The 18,031-nt window shown below is 42.7% G+C and overlaps 2 protein-coding genes across 3 annotated transcripts in view; one reads left to right on the top strand and one right to left on the bottom strand.

Annotated features, from left to right (window-relative positions):
* The window catches only part of LOC117145130 (neural cell adhesion molecule 1), a 65,100-nt gene that overhangs the window by 29,996 nt on the left and 17,073 nt on the right, over nucleotides 1-18,031 (top strand). For both annotated transcript variants that reach the window (XM_033310663.1, XM_033310654.1), the window contains exons 3-9: nucleotides 743-869; nucleotides 3,354-3,471; nucleotides 5,571-5,664; nucleotides 5,784-5,897; nucleotides 6,287-6,490; nucleotides 7,349-7,494; nucleotides 9,744-9,888. In XM_033310663.1, coding sequence (XP_033166554.1) covers nucleotides 743-869; nucleotides 3,354-3,471; nucleotides 5,571-5,664; nucleotides 5,784-5,897; nucleotides 6,287-6,490; nucleotides 7,349-7,494; nucleotides 9,744-9,888 — 948 coding nt within the window. The remainder of the gene's footprint in view (nucleotides 1-742; nucleotides 870-3,353; nucleotides 3,472-5,570; nucleotides 5,665-5,783; nucleotides 5,898-6,286; nucleotides 6,491-7,348; nucleotides 7,495-9,743; nucleotides 9,889-18,031) is intronic.
* Nucleotides 11,868-17,715, bottom strand: LOC117145121 (protein strawberry notch homolog 1). Its single transcript, XM_033310644.1, has 3 exons — nucleotides 14,005-17,715; nucleotides 12,762-13,944; nucleotides 11,868-12,706 (listed from the first exon to the last, which is right to left on the bottom strand). Exons 1-3 carry the CDS (start codon nucleotides 17,594-17,596, stop codon nucleotides 12,166-12,168), a joined length of 5,316 nt encoding a protein of 1,771 aa, XP_033166535.1. The 5' UTR covers nucleotides 17,597-17,715; the 3' UTR covers nucleotides 11,868-12,165.

The raw sequence follows: 18,031 nt of genomic DNA, 5'->3' as shown, positions 1-18,031 counted from the left end.
AGAGAAACAATTGAATTTCTGCTGACTTAGCGAGATAAATAAATGCAGTGATATGTCAACTAGTTCTTAAAACGTTTCGCTTGTGAAAAATTTGACATTTTCGTTTTTTTTCGCCATTTGTTAAGCACAATCCACAGGCATTAATTATTATATAGACTATGTCCTTTTTAATCAAAAATAGTTATGTACTTTATTTGTTTGTAATGATAAAATTAATTACTATAATGGCATTTGCTTATTTGCTTTAATTTAGCTGGTGTTTTTTTTTATTCCACCATCCAACGCAAACTTTAACTTTGCTTGTTGAGCTTTGCAAGTTTTGATCCTATAAAAGGGCCTAAAAGCCTGTCGAATCCAAAGAGGAAAAAACATTGGTGCACGCATTTGCACATGCATAATAAATAAACATGGCCGCCCGCAGGCTGTTGCTAAGCCAATGGGTGCGGAATGTTTTGGGGCCGTAAAGGGCGGCTCAAATTTACGCATTTGTAATTACGTAGGAATTAAGCCGCCATCAACATTTAATTGCTAAAAGCTTTACTCGCAACGACGCAGCCACGCATACGATGGGGAAAAGTTGGGAAAAATGGAGCATTTAATTAACAAATTTTACGCATTTATTTTCTATTTTCATAACGACGCTGATGATGTTGATGTTGCTGCTGCTCACGATGACCAACCGCATACCGGAAAAAAATAAACCGACCAAAATCGTGACAACATAATTTGCTCGGAACCGCAGTGAAAACGAAGGACATTGATGCCGTCGAGGGAAAATCGGTGTCGCTGCCCTGTCCCATCACAGAGCCACTGGATAATGTGTATATGGTGCTCTGGTTCCGCGATAATGCCGGCATACCGCTCTATAGGTGAGTCCTAGAGGACGACATCTCAATTGGACCATTGTCTCGGCCTGGGCACACATATAATTAAATGCAAACGAGAGTCTCGAGAGTTGGTACCTTTTTTAAATCGTTTGGGGCGCTGGCGCACATAAGTATGCTATGATTTCCCCCTCTTCAAGTATGCCTGTATGTGTGTGTGTGTGTGTGCTTGATTGTCAGTGTGCGTTTGAAGGATGTGTGATTTAGCTTAGCGTCCCACCTGTTTTTGTTTCATTTTCCCCCCTCGTTTTTCTTTTTTTTTGTGTTTGACTTTTGTTTTTCCTCTGTCTGCGCCTGGGTATTAACTTAATTATGTTTACCTAATTTAGAGTGATTAACCTCGGGCCATGACAAACCACAGGAATTATGTGCCGGTGAAAATATTCAAGTAGAACGTCGACGGGCACCGAAGATTAAATTACGGTAAAATTGCCAAGTAAACGCAGGTCAGATCGCAAGTCAACCAAAGTCGGGTCCATAATAAAGTGGCCGTAATTGACGGCCCTTGGCTGAGAACCTGCACTGTGTTAACTTCTAATTGCATTCACGGCATTTCATGCCACGTTGCTCCCTTTGGTTGTCAACCATAGATTTTTTCCTCTACATAATTGCTTTTGCCGTCGCTTAGGGTATCTTAGGCTGTGTGGCAGCGGTTTAAATTGATTTGAATGGGGTTGGATAGAAAAAAATAAATAAAATACCAACCATAATGCCACCCTAACATACAATTTTAATGAAGCATACCTTAAGCCATAAAACAGGTTAATCTAACCCATTGGAAATAGTTTACTGTGCTAAAATTTTATTTACTTTCGAGGTCTGAATTCGATTTCCTACTTGCGCCGCAACGGCAACTCGCTTATCCTTCAGCGTATTTCCAAATTCAATCAGTCTGCGCACTTTACATCCTCTTCCGTTCTCGTCGTCCTTTTTCTTAGTTTCCAGCACCGCCTCCTGGTGCCGCCGGTGCCTTTTTATTACACTCAATTTGCATGCAGTCGCGTCACTGGCAGCCCAGTTCGTTGCGTACTATTTAGGCATAAACATTTGCTGCATAGGCTCCCGTGGAACTATTATTAACTTGGGCACTCGCTTTGCAATTTCGCTTTCGCACACGCTCTCCTTCTGTCGCGCTTCTGCTGCCATTTAAGCAAAGTGCAACTGTTTTTTAGTTTTTAATTAAAACGGCGTCGCAAAGGACGACGAGAAATAAAAAAAAAGCAGCGATTAAAATTTGGGTTAACGCTGGCAGTGGAGGAAGGGAAGGGGGCGCGTTTTGGCCCTCATTCCGCTCTTGAGTCGGCTGCTGGCCGTGGCGCAATTAAGTTGTTGCATTTGCAACGAGTGCAAGTTCGACGGCTTCCCGCATAAATTATTGTGTGTTGCATACAAAAGGGCGCTTAACGCTCAGCTCGCCGCAGAAATATTCGAAAGTGGCTGCAATCGCAGCTGGAACGGCAACAGCAGTAGCAACAATTTGGTAGAAAGCGAAAGAGCCATTCAGAAAACAGAGAAAGAGAGAGAGAGAGCGAATGAGAGAGGGAGACAGCGGGTCAGAGTGGCTGAAAAGGACCTCTTCTGATTGAGAGACCTCAGTCTGGTTTTAAATTTGAGGATACGAATTTTTTTCCGAACCGAACTGGCCGGAACGAAAAACGTTAATTGACAGAGTTGGCTTTAATGAAATTAAATGTAAACCAACGTAACGTTGCAAATATTTCACGTATTTTAATTATTTACATTTAAAGTTATTTGCTTAAAGTGACTATAATAACCATTGAAAATCGTTGCAAGTGCGTGTGCATTTTAGCCGACAGTGCTCTTTTTATCATGTTTATTTATTTGTTTTAAAAAGTTAACAAATGCTTTAATTAAGAAAAATAGCCCAACTAAACTATGGCTTCTTTTTATTTGCATTTTTTGTTTGTATTTTCAACGGCTGTCATTCCAAGGTAATATTGTCTTTTAAATACCGAAGTACTTGGAAAGTTGGAAACTCTCAGGAGGCATAAACTTAGCCCATTAAATGCAGTGCTGCCTTAAATCTGCAGAACAATTTGAGGAGCAAAATGCCTGAAAAGCAAAACAAAAAACAAAAAAAATTAATTTTTATCTGCAGCACATAAATTGCATTTGGCAAGGCCTTACACACAAACGCCGTTCGCCATCGCATTTTCCACCCAGCCTAATGAGCAAACCAAAATAAATTACGCTAATTTTCGTGCGAAAAGTTCAGAGGCGTGTGGAAAACGCGGGCAGGAGCCTCTCGGTTGAATTATATTGGCTATGGATTTCATTAATTTCCGAGCTGGACGAAATTTTGGGGCTTGATTTAATTCGCATTGCCCGCCCACATTAAATATTAATGGGTCGTGGGCGGGGCATTTTTCAAGGCTTCATGTTATTTAATGTGTTTGTGTGTTTTTCATCTCTTTTCTCTGTTTTTTTTTTCTCTACCCCCACCCACAGCTTCGATGTGCGCGATAAGGAGAGCCGGGAGCAGCCCCGACATTGGTCAGCCCCGGAGGTTTTTGGCTCACGTGCCAAATTCCATTTCGACTCGCAGCCAGCAACCTTGGAAATAAAGGTGAGTTTTACCCGTGGGAATCGTGAATCCGTACCCATTAATTTGGCTCAGTGTGCTGCGGGGCGGATGGCGGATGTTGCTTGATAATGAAATAAATGCGGGGATTTAACATTTCAAATTACCTGGAATTAAATAATGCATTCAATCGAAATGCACCTGAAAAGATGCATTCTCTGCAGGCTTTTTTTTGGGCCACTGGTCATGCTTATTTGCCTATAGAAAAACTGTTAGCATAAATGCGCATTTTAAATAAATAAATGTCCAACCAGAAAATGAAAAATTAAGGCAGAAAAAACGGAATAGGAATAACACAAAGTGGCCTGATATAATACAAATATATACACAAATCGGAAGTGAATGTTTCATTTTGAATCGCACAATTCGGCTTAAAGTCTTCCATTTTTGGCCAGACAAATGCAATTTGAGATACAATTCCAACGAAGCGGTGAGTGTTATACAGTTAATGAAAATCTGAAATGCGTACGAAAAACATCAAAAAAATAGGAGAAGCACAGATTTGGCCAAAAACAGAGAATCAACCAACTAGCGGAAGCAGCAATGGCGCAAACATGGCCAAGAAGAGTCGAGGAGCTGAATGGAATGTGAAAAACAAATTTAGATATCAAAAGTTGTTAAATTGCCTGGCGCACGCGAAATGTTTATTAATGTCTTGCATGTTTACAGATAACTTGATTTAGCGTTTCTGTCATGCAATACATAGATACATACATACATACATGCCAACAAACATACATCGCACAGTACTTCGTCCTTATGCAATGTGTTTGCTACTTCAATTCGTCGTATCGCATCGTCTCGCCTTGGATTTCCTTGCCCTGGGCTTGTCTCTGCCCTGGCATTTGACTTTTTAAAGGCCAACTTAGTTAAGGTCTTAAGTGAGTTAAGCAATAAACAGCCAGCTTGGGGGGAAATATGGGGGTTTTCGGGGACTCCGTTAACGAGCTGCATTTCGAAATGAATGTGAAATGCACACGAAGAGGCGGCCACCATAAATCCGCCAGGCGAAAAGTCCTCGCAATGTTTAGCAGGGTGAGCGAAATGTAAGGAGAGTCTTTGCAAAAATTGTTATTTATGAATTATGTGCTAAAATTGGCCTGGGAGTGTGGTGGGGCGTGGCTTTGGGGCTGAGCTTATAAATGAATTTTAATTGCGTTTCAATTGCAAGCCAATTAACTTGACGCAATTTATGAGCGGGCAGCAAAGACACGAGTCTAGGATATATAAGGGACGGGTGCTATCTACTTCTCATATAATCAATAGCCCTTCATGGTGTTCACTATTCAAATCGAAGTAAAGCAGGTCACAGAGTCTGCTCACGCATCGAGAATCAAACTAAATGGAATAAGTATTTCCAATGGGTGTCATCTGTTCACGAATTTTGTAATTAATAGTTTACGCATGAATAACTTGATCCAATCAATCGTAACTGTACCAACTAAGAAGAGTAGCTCTTGGAAAGTGGTTAAAAATTAAATCTATAATTCGATTGCTTAGCATTTATTTAAAATTGAAATATGAATTATTACCAGAAGAATGAATAAATGGAATTTATAAAATCCTCCTTACCTTGCATCTCAGAAAATTGTCAACAAATAATCCGCATTGAATGTGCGTAAAATCAGAATCAGTTCTGCAATATTATATTTAGAGAAGCGGATTAACACCCATAGATTTTGAGATTCAATTCTAAGCAACAAGGAAAAATACCAGCAGAAAATCACAAAATAATGGAAGGCGTCCTTCCTTACTCAATTGAATTATTAAATAAGTGAATGAATTCGAGTAAAAAGAGCAAAGCTGCTGAGAGAACAATATGCTGAAAAATTGTATATATTGAAAACACAGGTATTGCAAAGGCCCATAAGGACTCTTGTGGAAAAGTGACAAACGACAACTTCTATTCTGGCATTTGAAGCCCACTCGAGGGAAAACCGCAAAAGCTCAAGTGTCATGCAATAATTGAAAATTATACGGTTGGGAAGCCAGGTTTTCTAGTTGACTGTGTGCATGCTAATTCCCCGTTTACTCACTAGCATCAAAACACAAAAACCACAAATAATAACTTACAATTTTTGCAGGATATCAAGCGACATGATCAGGGTATTTACCGCTGTCGTGTGGATTTTCGCACCAGTCAAACGCAAAGTTTCCGTTTCAATTTGTCAGTAATAAGTGAGTGTTGCCCATAAAATGAAGCATTCGAAATTCGAATTGTATTCATGAGATTCGAGTGCCATTGAAAAAACCCATCCATCTGTGTTGTTTTTTCCTACCATCCTGTTTGTCCTTAGTACTTCCGGAGCAGCCAATCATCCTGGACCGTTGGGGTCGTCAGCTGAATGGGACTCAATTGGGGCCCAAGCAGGAGGGCGATGATATCGTTATCACTTGTCGTGTGGTGGGCGGTAAGTTAAGCTGACTGACTACAAAAGACGAACTTAACCCCAATACCCCGATACACACATACATACACACAAGAGAAACACACTCGCCCACACACACACACCCACACCCACATACATCCATACGAGCCATATCCGTATGCTCGGCTAGACAATTTCCTGTTAATTTCCTTAAAAGCTTTGACCGGCAAAAAAGCAAAGAAAAAGTGCTGCAAATGAAAATATCACAAAGTCTGTGCTCTGCTTTTGGGTTGCACTACTTTTTGGCTCCGGCTTGGCTTGTGGTATTTTTTCAAGCTTGACTTTTTAATTTGCACCATTTTTCGTTTTTACAACCAGTTTACTAACTTCTTGTCCCCTTTCTTGCTTTTTTGTTTTTGGTATCCCAATAGGTCGGCCGCAACCGCAAGTCCGTTGGCTCGTAAATGGACTGCTTGTCGACAATCAAAACGAGCACAATTCCGGCGATGTTATCGAGAACCGTCTGTTGTGGCCATCGGTGCAGCGCAACGATTTGAATTCCGTATTCACATGTCAGGCACTGAATACGCAATTAGATAAACCCAAGGAGAAGAGCTTCATACTGGATATGCACTGTAAGTCGCGTTGTTTGTGATGGGCTCTGTTGCCCTAATACATTTGTTAAAAGTCGGAAAAATTGGACTGAAAGCCACTATCCTGGGCACCAATATCTTGAATACCTAAAAGATAGGATGCAATCAAAAGATTATTTACCTGGTTACCTGTTCCATAAAAATATACCAATATATTTGTATATTTTGATAAACTACATTTTCCAATTTCGGATTGATATAATTTTATTCTAAATTGCACAACGTAGTGTACAAATACTTAAAAAATCGATTTGCTCATAAATATGTATGTAGGTTCTAATTTAAAAGCCTTCTGCTAAAGAAAATTCAAAATTTCAAACGGCCAAAGCTTTAGCATGACTTTCCGGCCAACGCACACTTGCCATAATGCTAAATGTAGCATTATAAGGGCCATTAAATAATTATATGCCAACTGACGAGAAAACAACATAGTCGATGGGGGGCGTCAACTCTCGAATGTCAGGCCCTCGTGTTTGCAGAAGCCCGTGGCCTCGGTTCACTCCATCCATCCAACCAATCCAGGTGGAACACAATGCGGCAGGAGCTCAAGGAGTCCAGTCATCAACGAGCAGCAGACACGGCATCGGAAGGCCGGACAAAGTCATAATCCTGCCAGGAAGTGCAGCACTTGAGAGCTGTCGAGTCGTAATAGACACAAATTGTTGTTGATACTGTGGGGCACAGAGCACACAGCCCTAGCTTTGTGCGAAGTAAACGGGAATGGGGGTCCAAAATGATTGCCTTACAAAACGAACTGCAATTATGAGACCATGAAATATTATGGTAAACAGTTTTAATTACAATTGCATTGAATTGAATGTTCTTCCTGTCCAATTACAGTGAAGCCTTTGGTTGTGAAAATCCTGGAGCCGCACAGCTCGATGATTGCCGATCGCCGCTACGAGGTGTCCTGCGAATCCTCCGGCTCTCGGCCAAATGCCATCATCACCTGGTACAAGGGAAAACGGCAATTACGACGCACAAAGGTTAGTGGGAGTATATTTATATATATATATATATATGGATGCATGTATAGCTATGAAGGGACTTTCCATGGAGTGGAGTGACCGCAATTGACGCAGCTAGTTGGCTGTTTCTGTCCCTGCCTCCGGTTCCATGCTGCTGTTGACTGACTCACGTTCAGCTCGATAACTTATTGTGTTTGCACAGTCATGCCAAACAAACGGAGCTCGTAACTCCTGACCCACCCTCGTACCCTGTCCTCAGTCGGTTGGATACCATAGTGCAGAGACAGACAGAACCAGAACCAAAACCTGAACTACAGACCACCACCCACTTGTTGTCCCTGGGCGTGGTTCACACTCGCAGCTGGGTCCTAGTCCAGTGCCCCCCAGCCAACCCCACAACTTGGTTAGAATAAACACAGATAATGTGATATAAACTCCACAATACACAAACGATTCTAGTCCGCTTTGCATTTTGCTTTGGCCCACCCACTTTTCTTTTTTTTGTTTGTACCCTTTCAACGGACTGCTTGCAGTCCGGCAAACTAAACTGGTTCAGGTTTCACCCTCGTTTTTAAAGTTATTTTGCTTAAGTCTTCTAAACATGTCTTAAAGATATTTATTTCGATAAATTGAGAATACTATGATTATTTAGCTATGCATTTACATTTTTTATTTATTTTCCAATTAGTTATTGTAAAGTATGAATCATCTATTGCCTATATATATATACATATACATATATATACATGTATATATTTATATATTTATATTTATACATATATTTAGCGATTTTTCTTGAAGAATTAAACGCATTTGTTAGGGTATCCCAAAACATTGGTACCTAAAACGAGTTTTTCTGTTTGTTGTTTTCTTCCTTTGCTTTTTTTCTCTTCAACTTTGGACAAATTTATGGGAGTTTTGGCGCAATTTTGTTGCAATTCATTTTTGTGTGTCGGGACCTCGAGCTGAGTCGAGCCGAGTCGAGTCCTGGTTAGCTATATCCTAACCCGGGCCTCTACGGTCTGGGCTGTTGTTTATGTCCATGTCTATCCGCTTATATGCATACACGCTGATTGCTTTGCCGTTTTGGCCAGCTCCTGGGCCAACCAATGTTTTAAAGACCGAAAATGTTTTTCAGTAGTTTTCATGTAGCATAAAGTTGCCGTAATGCGGCACAGGTCCCGATTCCTCTGCCCATATGCCGCCGTCTGATGTCCTCGGTCCTGCCACATCCCACATGTTTTACATGCCTTTTCGTACCCTACTTTGGGGCTTCTAATATATGTCTGTGTCTGCCCCCTTTTGCCAGGTTGTGGGTGGGCTCAGGCGGAGTATTTTAGCTGTGGAAGCCTCAGGCATTAATCAAAGCCCCGCAGACGGTCTAATTGAGAAGTTTGGCCCATGAATTGAAATAGCCTGTGCAAAGGGAACGAGCATGTTAAAAAATGGAAATTTTTTCAATATTACACTGATACAGTTTATGGAGGTTCTTAAAACGCCTATGGTTCTAAAAAAATCCTATTTACTGACTAATTAACAAGTTAAGCTATGTACTATGGCAAAGTTTATTTTTTATGTGAATTGTAATTTCGCCTACTAATTCAGGCCATTAGGCTTTGGTTACATTTGTTATATTTCTTAGAGTGTTGAAATCGTCACGCTATATTCAACCCTGTAAAATGACCCCAAATTGTTTCGAATTAAATCCAATCGATCATATTTCGCCCCCTAAAGACAAGGATTTATATTCCCGCTAACTGCCAGCACTTTAACACCCCAGCACCACATAACCCGAACACCAAATCACATATCTGGCAAATGCCTTGCCTTGGAGCGATTTGAGCCATGTGTAAAGTGCTAACAAAGCGAGCCACATGGCGTGGGATGGGGGAAAAACACTTTATGGCCATACCAACTATATGGCGGCGGTTGGAGCATCGACTAATTGTGTGACGCCTTTTGTTGGTGTCCCTGTCTGCCATTAAATTTATAATACCCCAAAAGCACACACACACACACGAAGACAACCACCCACACGTGGAGCACACATAAAACCCGAACAAACATTCCAATAAATTTTAAATTGCAAACATAAAATATTTCGACAAATTTGCACGCAAAAAACAGAAGGACACCCAACTTTGCCTGAAGGCAAGGTCTGAGCCAGGGTCTTAGGCACTGGCTGGCGGGAAAACTTAATTAATGCAGCAACATTTTCTTATATTTTTTGTGATTTCCCTTATTTTCTTGTTATTTTTTGTTTGCAGGACGACATATCAAAGAACTCGACACGCTCCGAGCTGAGCTTTGTGCCGACCACAGACGACGATGGCAAATCGATAACATGCCGTGCGGAAAATCCAAATGTGAATGGCCTGTATTTGGAGACCATGTGGAAATTGAATGTCGTTTGTAAGTATTACAAATTGTGCTTAAGTCTAAAGTATGAGTGAAATGGAAGTGGCAAATGAAGGCTTCCCGAAGGAAGCGCTGGGCAAAAACCGAAGAAACCAAAAGGGAAAAGAAAGAAAGCGGGGGCAGGCAAAGGAATTGCCGACAGCTACCAAAAGGTAGACGGTCCTGGGCCTGGTTCGGGAACCAGACCAGGACGAAATTTATTACGGCGGCGATGTCGCCGTCGCCATCGCTGCCGTTGAAAGCCTTTAAAATGCAAATAAATCAAAGACAAATGACAAATTGTGAATAATTTGCCAAAGGGCCAAAACACTGTAGCGTTCGTGGTGGCCAGGAGGGGTTCCACAGGCACAAATGAAATATGTGGGCTAACAAAATGTATGGCAGTCGCTTAAATTAAATGAAGGACTTTAGCTGTGGCCCCGTTTCAATAAAAATAAATAAAAAATAACTTTGCAAAGTAGACCTAAAGTGGAGACCTGAAACTGGGTACCCGAAATGGTTTCACCGCCCACAGATTTCACCTGCAGGATGAAAAAAATCTCCCAATAATTGTAATTTCCACTTTAAGCCACTTTAATTCGTAGTCCACAGCACTGAAGTAACCAACTGGGGATGTACTGCGGACATCGTAAAGTGTGAAACAAAAGTGCCGGATAGGGAAAACGAATCGAACTCAATGGCGTTACGTATCCGCCATGTATGCCACAGTCAACATTTTTCGTCCTCCGTTCTGTTCCTCTTTTTTTTCCTGTTTCCAAGGGCATCACGTAATAGCATTTCTTTGATTTTCATTTCTTAAAATATGAATATTTTCTTTACTTCAATCTGAAAGAGGTTGCCACGCCTCCGCAGAACAGTTTCGGTTACGCCCAAAGAAAAAAGTACGTTTGTGTGCTTTTGCATACGGCTGTGTGTATATGTATAGGCGTAATATGATTATATTTTTTATGCTCCACACATACTTTGCCGGCTCATATTTTATGTTTTAGAATATTATTTTTTATTTGTTTGTTTTTGCTCACGTTATAGCAATTGACGGTGCTTTGTACCGTCCTTACGGTGTTGTGCTTGTTGCTACGTTGGCGCAAATAAACTTTATGATCGGCACGTAGCCATATATGGTACACATAAATGTGCGCCCAAATGTTTGTGTTTTTGAAAAAATTCTTCTGTTGGGGCAGGCTGGCGAAATCTCACGAACATTCTTTTAAACTTGCTCATTTATATAAGACTTCGATGTCCCACAGAAAAGAAATCAAATAATGATAAGATAATCATTAAAAACCAATATATCCTTTAAAATAAAGGATTAGGAAAACTGCGTATGGTAAGCCTCACGTTGAAATTTGCAAATATTGTTGGCCTAAACTTCATTAGAGATCCTTACATACCCTTATTCATATGGGCAGATAAATAACAGTTTGTTCTTATTTAGATAACAACTGAATTTATATGCCTCGGCATCTTTATGTCTTTGTTTTTGTTGCCAGTGCTGTTGGAATACGATATCTGCATCACGCGTGAGTTATTATGCCAACTGCGTTTTGGCTCCTTAGGCACGACATTTGCCAAGGCCATTTGGTCATGGTTTATGCCACGCGTTGCCCGTCCCGTGCGCCACAATCCTTCCCTCCCTTTGTATAATTTTGTTTATATCTCGCATGTGTGGCAGGGTGCAAGCGACTGGGTCGTTTTAAAATTTATAATGTAACCGAGCGGGGCAGCCTTAGTTGGTCTCCTAGCAATGGAAACAAGACAAAACATGGAATGCAATCACAGACATCCCCAAAGAGCGCAGGATTGGAAAAGAAAGAGCACTGCGGTTAAACAAAGTAACAAGTTTCATTTAATTTACTAAAACTTTCATTTAATTACTAAACTAAATTTAAGCCATTAACACCTTTCAATTACCAGGCCTTTGGAAATTACTTAATATATTAAAAAACAAGAGAATTTTTTTGGTATGGCTTTATTTTTTTTAGTGTATGTGAAGCAGTCTCCGCCGTAGCGTTGCAGACAATACATATGAATCACATACGCACGCAGACGAGCTGTAAGTGTCTTCCCGTATGTGCTTCTGTGGCCATTGTTTATGGCCGGGAACATGGGCGGGCTGCTCCTTCTGGGTGGAGCTGGTGGAGCGTGCCTGGCATTTTGAAAAAGCGAAAGCTTACGCCACATGTATTGCATTGAATGCCGCAATTTGGGTTGATATTTTTAAAGTGGCAATAGAAGTGCCGTGTGCTTTGCCATTCACTGGGCGGTGTCATTTTAATAGCTCTCCACGATGGAATCCGTGGACAAATCGTCCACCAGGTCATAGTATACGGCATGCGGCACCACCGTGCCCACTATCTTCTTGTTCTCATCGGTCTTCATGCGTATGATCTGGATCTTGTGTCCGCTATTCACGATAATGAGTTCGATCCGGTCCCAAATCGGTAGCATTAACCCGGAGAGCACGTGGTAGGTGCGCATTCGTAGTCCCACTTCACAGCCCGTCGGCATTGGACAAGGCCGATTCCAGTAGAGGTGTGAGCACATATTCAAGCACAATTCGTACTGCTGCACCCAGTATGTTTGGGCCTCTTCCGGGCTTACCTTCACATATCGTGATGAAATGGAGGCATGTGTCTCCAATCGCACTTGGGGACCTGTATTGGGTCGGTAGATTTGCAAATTGATCTTTCCCTTTGATACATCCGATGAATTGGACGGTGCCTGCAGGCATAAAATTGAAGAGTTCTTGTTTTGGCGCAGCTTTTGTAGAACATAGAAGCCTTCGTGTTCGTATTGGCCCTCCTTTCGGTATCTATTGGAGTTTATAAGTTAGTTAAATACATTTACCCATATAAATTTCAACTCACTTGGCTAGGGCTGTCTCAAAGGACATACCACGTTCCACTGTCACAGTGTGAAGTTCGGTGGCCGCCGTTCCTGTAGCGTGCTTCCTAATGAACCTCATCAGCTTGATGGATTTTACACTTGCTCCATGGGCATCCAGATCTAGAATCCCCAGATCGAAGCGTCCTGTGCGCTTCATTTGCATGATCAGTGAGTACATCTTGTCCAGAAAGAATTTAAAAAGGGCATTCTGCACTTCCACCCGGCAACCAAGGATGCGGTTTAAAAACTTAGAGATATTATTACTATCCTTCTCCACGGTGAACACCTTGACCTTGTTCTCCTCCCGCACATTGATCATTCCCACGCCGGCCATTGCCACGCAACAATCGTAGAGGAAGTTTCCTTTATAGGATTGAGGCACTTGAGACCGGTCCAGTGGTTTACCGCTGGTCAGCTGTTGCATCACATTCTCAAGGGCCATGCGCCCGATGCTATTATCGATATTGAACTGGGAGAGATCACGGGCATCGGTGGCGCGACGATCGCCTTGGGTAAGGGCTCCTAAGCTCTCCAGTCTCTTGGCCACCGTGGATGCAAATCGACGCTCACCAGCCAGATCCGTGATCACAAATACATATTCTGGTGCATTGACCTGATTGGAGCGATGGGTGCGCCCAAATTGCTGTATGGCCCTATCTGCACTCCATGGGAGTTCCAAAGTGATGTGCAGACGACGCCGCTGATTGGATACCCTCTTGTCACTCTGTAAAGATATTCCACTGGAGGCCGCCTCCGAGATTATGGCCACGTGCTTGCTGCCATCCATGAAGCGCTGCTTCTCCCGATAATTGACCAGGTCCATAGTGGAGTCGTTCTCACAACGTGGCTCATACTTGTAGCCATCGTACTCCGTTCGCACCACTCTTCCACGACGGCCCGTCATCTCTGCCACCAAATTGGTGCCACCCAGTTCAGAGATTAGTTTGTCTAGCGTGTTGGGCGGCAACCTCTTGCCCAGAGCATCTATTTTATCCAGCAGAATCTCACGCATGTTTATGCAGCGTTCTACATCACGCTCCGTGATGTTTGTCTTTGGGGGCTTGGTATTGTCTAAAGGGTCTGTGGGTTCCGGTTCGTTATCCTCTTCCTTCATATTATTGCGAAGATGCTCCAGAATGCGCTCTTGCATGGTAATCTTCTCCACTGTTTAAGGAATTAAAATGATTAATATTTATTCAAAATAAAACACTTAGAACAACATACCTTTGTCCGCCTTGGGCGGTCGTCCTCGCCGCTTTTGTCCATGCTTAGCAACAGCCACAGTAGCGTTTTTTTCGTACATCTCGATGTCGCTCTCGACCGCCTCGGCATCCATATCATCTTCAACCCATTCGGTATCCATTTTCATCTTCTTCTGTCTGGGTGGGCGGCAACGTGCCTCAGGCTCAAACTCACCCGTATTCAGTAAATGATGAAACGAGTCGCGTTTTGGAGCTGGGAAGTGCTTCTCTACAAACGACTTAATGATCATCTTCGAGGTGGACACAAAGCTGTTTAGTTTTCCATGATGACGTTCTAGGTGCTCCAGGGTGCGCGACTCCCCAGTAGATTGAAGGCCAATGACCACCGCCTTGCCCATTCGTGTCGCCTGCCGCGTCATCTTTACCACGTGATTCACTTTGGAGGCGATGCACAGGTTCTTGAAGAAACGCTGATGGGCGCACCAAAATTGACAGGTTATAATCTTCTGCACCCTATTCTCGACGCACATTAGGCGACAGGCCTTCTGGAACTTCTTGTTTATTTCGGCCCAGAGTTCGGCAGACAAATTATAGCTCTTGCGAAATTCCTTCGACATCTTCACCTCCTCGATACGAAAACTCACATCCTTGAAGCTCAGTTGACGAGCTATGTAAGTACCTCTTAGCTTCATATCCATGGCCACGATTTCCATGGCTCCTATGCCGCGCTTCTCCACAGCGTTAACAAATTCGTAGAATTCTGGATAAGCTGTACCTGTACCCCACAGGCCTAATCTGGTCATATAGGCCATATTCCGGGGCTCACTTGCTCCCGTGGCTGAAGCATACACCACTCTGGCGTTTGGCAACATTCTCTGCATATCCAGAACAGTCGCTCCCGTCTTGGTGGACTTACCCACATTTATCAGGCTTAGGTTCTTGGCCTTGTGGCACTCATCGAAGACGATCACTCCTTCGAAATTTCTGCCAAGCCAACTGGTCAACTGGCGAAAACGAGTCTTGTACTTCGAGTTGGTCGTCATTGATTCTCCAAGTAAAGCTGTGTAAGTGCAAAATATCACGCCGCGCTTGAATCTTTCATTTTCTTTGGAATCAATGGGGCTGTATTTAAACTTATTGATTGTCGCTACACGGATATTTTCGTGGGCTCCTATATCGGCTAGATCCCGCTCTGCATCGAACTTGAGGTCACTGGAGACTGAGACCCAAAGGGCACGCTTCCGGCCTTTCACGAAGTTATCGAAAATAATGCCGGCAATGGTGCGACCTTTGCCCACACCAGCCCCATCGCCCAGCAGAAATCCAGCTCGTTCTCCGGTTGGCAGGTACTGCTCGTGAGCCTGACAGGCATAGACCACTGCCTCCAGCTGCAGGGCACTCAAACATTCGGTGGTCTTCTGGGGCAGGGCCAACTCATAGGTTATATTGGGCAGCTCAACGGAGGACAGAGTGGCCGTTTCCACCACGGGATCGGGATGGGCCCTTCCAAACTTCAGTTTGCTGGGCCAGTAAGCTGCAAAGGTGTCGGCCACTCCTATTTCCTCATAGTCGACCTCCTCATCTTCGACCGCTTGTTCAGGTGCATCTCTGGTCTTTAACGTTTCCTGTAGCACGGCACCTGGAACTCCAGAGTCAGTCATGGGCAAGGACAGGTAGGGCTGCCCACTCTGTAATAACTTATTCAGTTGCTGGGCCGTAAAACTCTCTAATTGGGTGGCCTTCACTGTTGGCGGACCCATTGCCATCGTTGATGGCACCAACTGCACATTGGTAATTAGTCCATCCGCACCAGTGGTAAATTCAACGGATACATCCTCACCCTGACCAACCTTAAGTCGCGTGACTATCGGCACTTGTGGCAAGGCGTGATGCTGAGTTGAAGCAAGCGGATTATTTGCCATCTGAACAACGCTAGATATTCCTGTCTCCATGGCTTTGTTGGCCATACAATTGGTTGGTGCTGGAGGAATGGCTGGTTGCGGAGGAATAGCTGGTTGTGGAGGAATGCATACCAGATTCGGTTTCGGAAAAGCTTCATTCTCCGACAAGTTCTTGATTGTAGGTACTGATATGTGATGGTGAGTTTTACCTAATGGTTCCTTTGGGGTTTCTTTCGTCTCGTCAGCTGATACTGCTACCACGGGTAGAGAATCCAGTTCCGCCTGGAGGCGTGCATCCATATCAGCTTCCATTTTCTTGGGATCCAATAGCCAAGAATTTGATCTTTCAGCTGCCTTTCTCTTTGTTGGAATCTTTGCTAGTGGAGGTGGAGGTGGCCGTGCCAGCTCATCAGTTGCAAATAAAGATTCCATATCAGCATTCAGGCGCCTATCAATATCGTCTTGCTCCTCGTTACCATCATTGCTGTTGTTATCGTCGTTTCCGCTAGTAAACCCGAGATCGATCAGATATTGAGAAACGTTAGATACTTTATTACTCGTTGGCTTTTTAGCGCCTTGATTACTTTCTTTTTTAACTTCGGCTTGAGAAAGCATTTCTAAAAAACTAGGAGTACGATCGGGATTATATTGATGTTCGTTTCTCATATGCATTTCCTTCTGATGGGCGAAGTTGATGGGCTGTGGAGACTCTGCCTTTTGAAAATGATGATAACGCGATGTTAAATCTGGATTCGGCTTTTGTGTTATGTTGACGTTTTCGGAAACGACTAAATTCTGAGCCTGGCCGTACGTAGTACCGTAGTCCAGATATGGTATTGAGTTGATTTGAGCATTAGAACATTTAGCCGGCGTGGTATATGTCTCTTCCGAATGGTAACCTGAATAATAATTCTTCTCAGACTGACGTTTTAAATATGTTGGTTCTTCCGCCTCGGCTAAATCGCTGGACTTTGAATCCAAATTCTTCTTCGATATATTTTTTGGAATGGGCACAGGCAACTTCGTAGTCCAGTCATTTTTACCTTTTTGGCTTAAGTTTAAAGCTTGATTGTCCGATTGCGGTGGAATATAGCTTTCTTTCTGGATTCTGGCTTTATTTTGATTTTCTTTAGACGTTGAAGTCCCCTGGTTATGTTTTTCCAAAACTATATTGGAAGAAACTTCCGGTTGATTAAAAGTTGTATTTTGATCCGGTTCATTGGAATCAATTACATTTTCATTTTTTTGTGTACATCTACGCCTTGATCTAGAACGACTTGGCCATGAAGTTTCACGTGCTGGTGCATCCAACTTTTGTTCATTGTCCGTCTTTGTAGTACTTCGCATAAACGCTCGAAGTTGCCTGGCATAATTATCTGAATCACGTGGGCTCGCTAACTCATCCGAATGTAGGAACTTGGAACAACAGGATGTAGCCCGCCGTTTTCCCTTTGGCTCCGGATCAAATTTTCCAGCGCTTTCTGTCATAAGCTGTGACTTTTGCCCTTTTTGCGAAACATTTTTGGAATTCAGATTGGTTTCACATTTCTTACCTCTGGTTGGATGTGAAACGTCGCGATTGAAGGTTTCGCTCGAGACCTTCGATGTTTTGGCACTGGAACGTGAATATGCCCTTTTTTTGACATGGACCTCTACGCTCTCTCGAGGTTTAGCTGCTGCTTGGACACTAGCTGCCCTTCTTTTAGACGGCATTTCGCTAGTTTCACGTTCACAGATTTAAGAAAACTTATTGGTTTTTAGTTTTTCACTTTTTTGGATTTATAATTAGAATTGCCGATTTGTACTGGCGAAAGCAAACTCATCGACTGAGGAAAATTTTGCTATTTCATGCGAGTATAGTGTTGCCCACTTTCGCATAGCCTATTAAGTTCATTAATAGGGCAGCAAATTACATTTTTAGGATATAAAAGAGTTGTTTAGTATTTTTTTTCAAATTTTAATAATAGTATGATTTATAAACACATTTCCAAAATGTGATTGGCCCAAAAGAATGGGCTTATTATTTATGAGTGCTCAATTGATTGAATTGCTGCAACCAATTTAAATATCGTAGAAAAAGTTTAATGTCTTACGTTGCCAAAACATCTTTAATATTTGCAGCCCTGGCAAATCCCGTGTGTCAGTTGG

The sequence above is a fragment of the Drosophila mauritiana genome, chromosome 2L (assembly GCF_004382145.1).
Source record: "Drosophila mauritiana strain mau12 chromosome 2L, ASM438214v1, whole genome shotgun sequence".
NCBI classification, from domain to species: Eukaryota; Metazoa; Arthropoda; class Insecta; order Diptera; family Drosophilidae; genus Drosophila; species Drosophila mauritiana.
The sequence above is the reverse complement of the archived record's forward strand: the minus strand, read 5'-3'. Positions and strand labels throughout refer to the sequence as shown.

Bases quoted from the DNA above. Each gene is read 5' to 3' on its own strand.
- LOC117145121 (XM_033310644.1), bottom strand. From the start codon at position 17,596: ATGCCGTCTAAAAGAAGGGCAGCTAGTGTCCAAGCAGCAGCTAAACCT. The intron at 13,945-14,004 runs GTATGTTGTTCT...TTCCTTAAACAG, and splicing joins ACCGCCCAAGGCGGACAAAG to TGGAGAAGATTACCATGCAA. The intron at 12,707-12,761 runs GTGAGTTGAAAT...AAACTCCAATAG, and splicing joins TTTGAGACAGCCCTAGCCAA to ATACCGAAAGGAGGGCCAAT.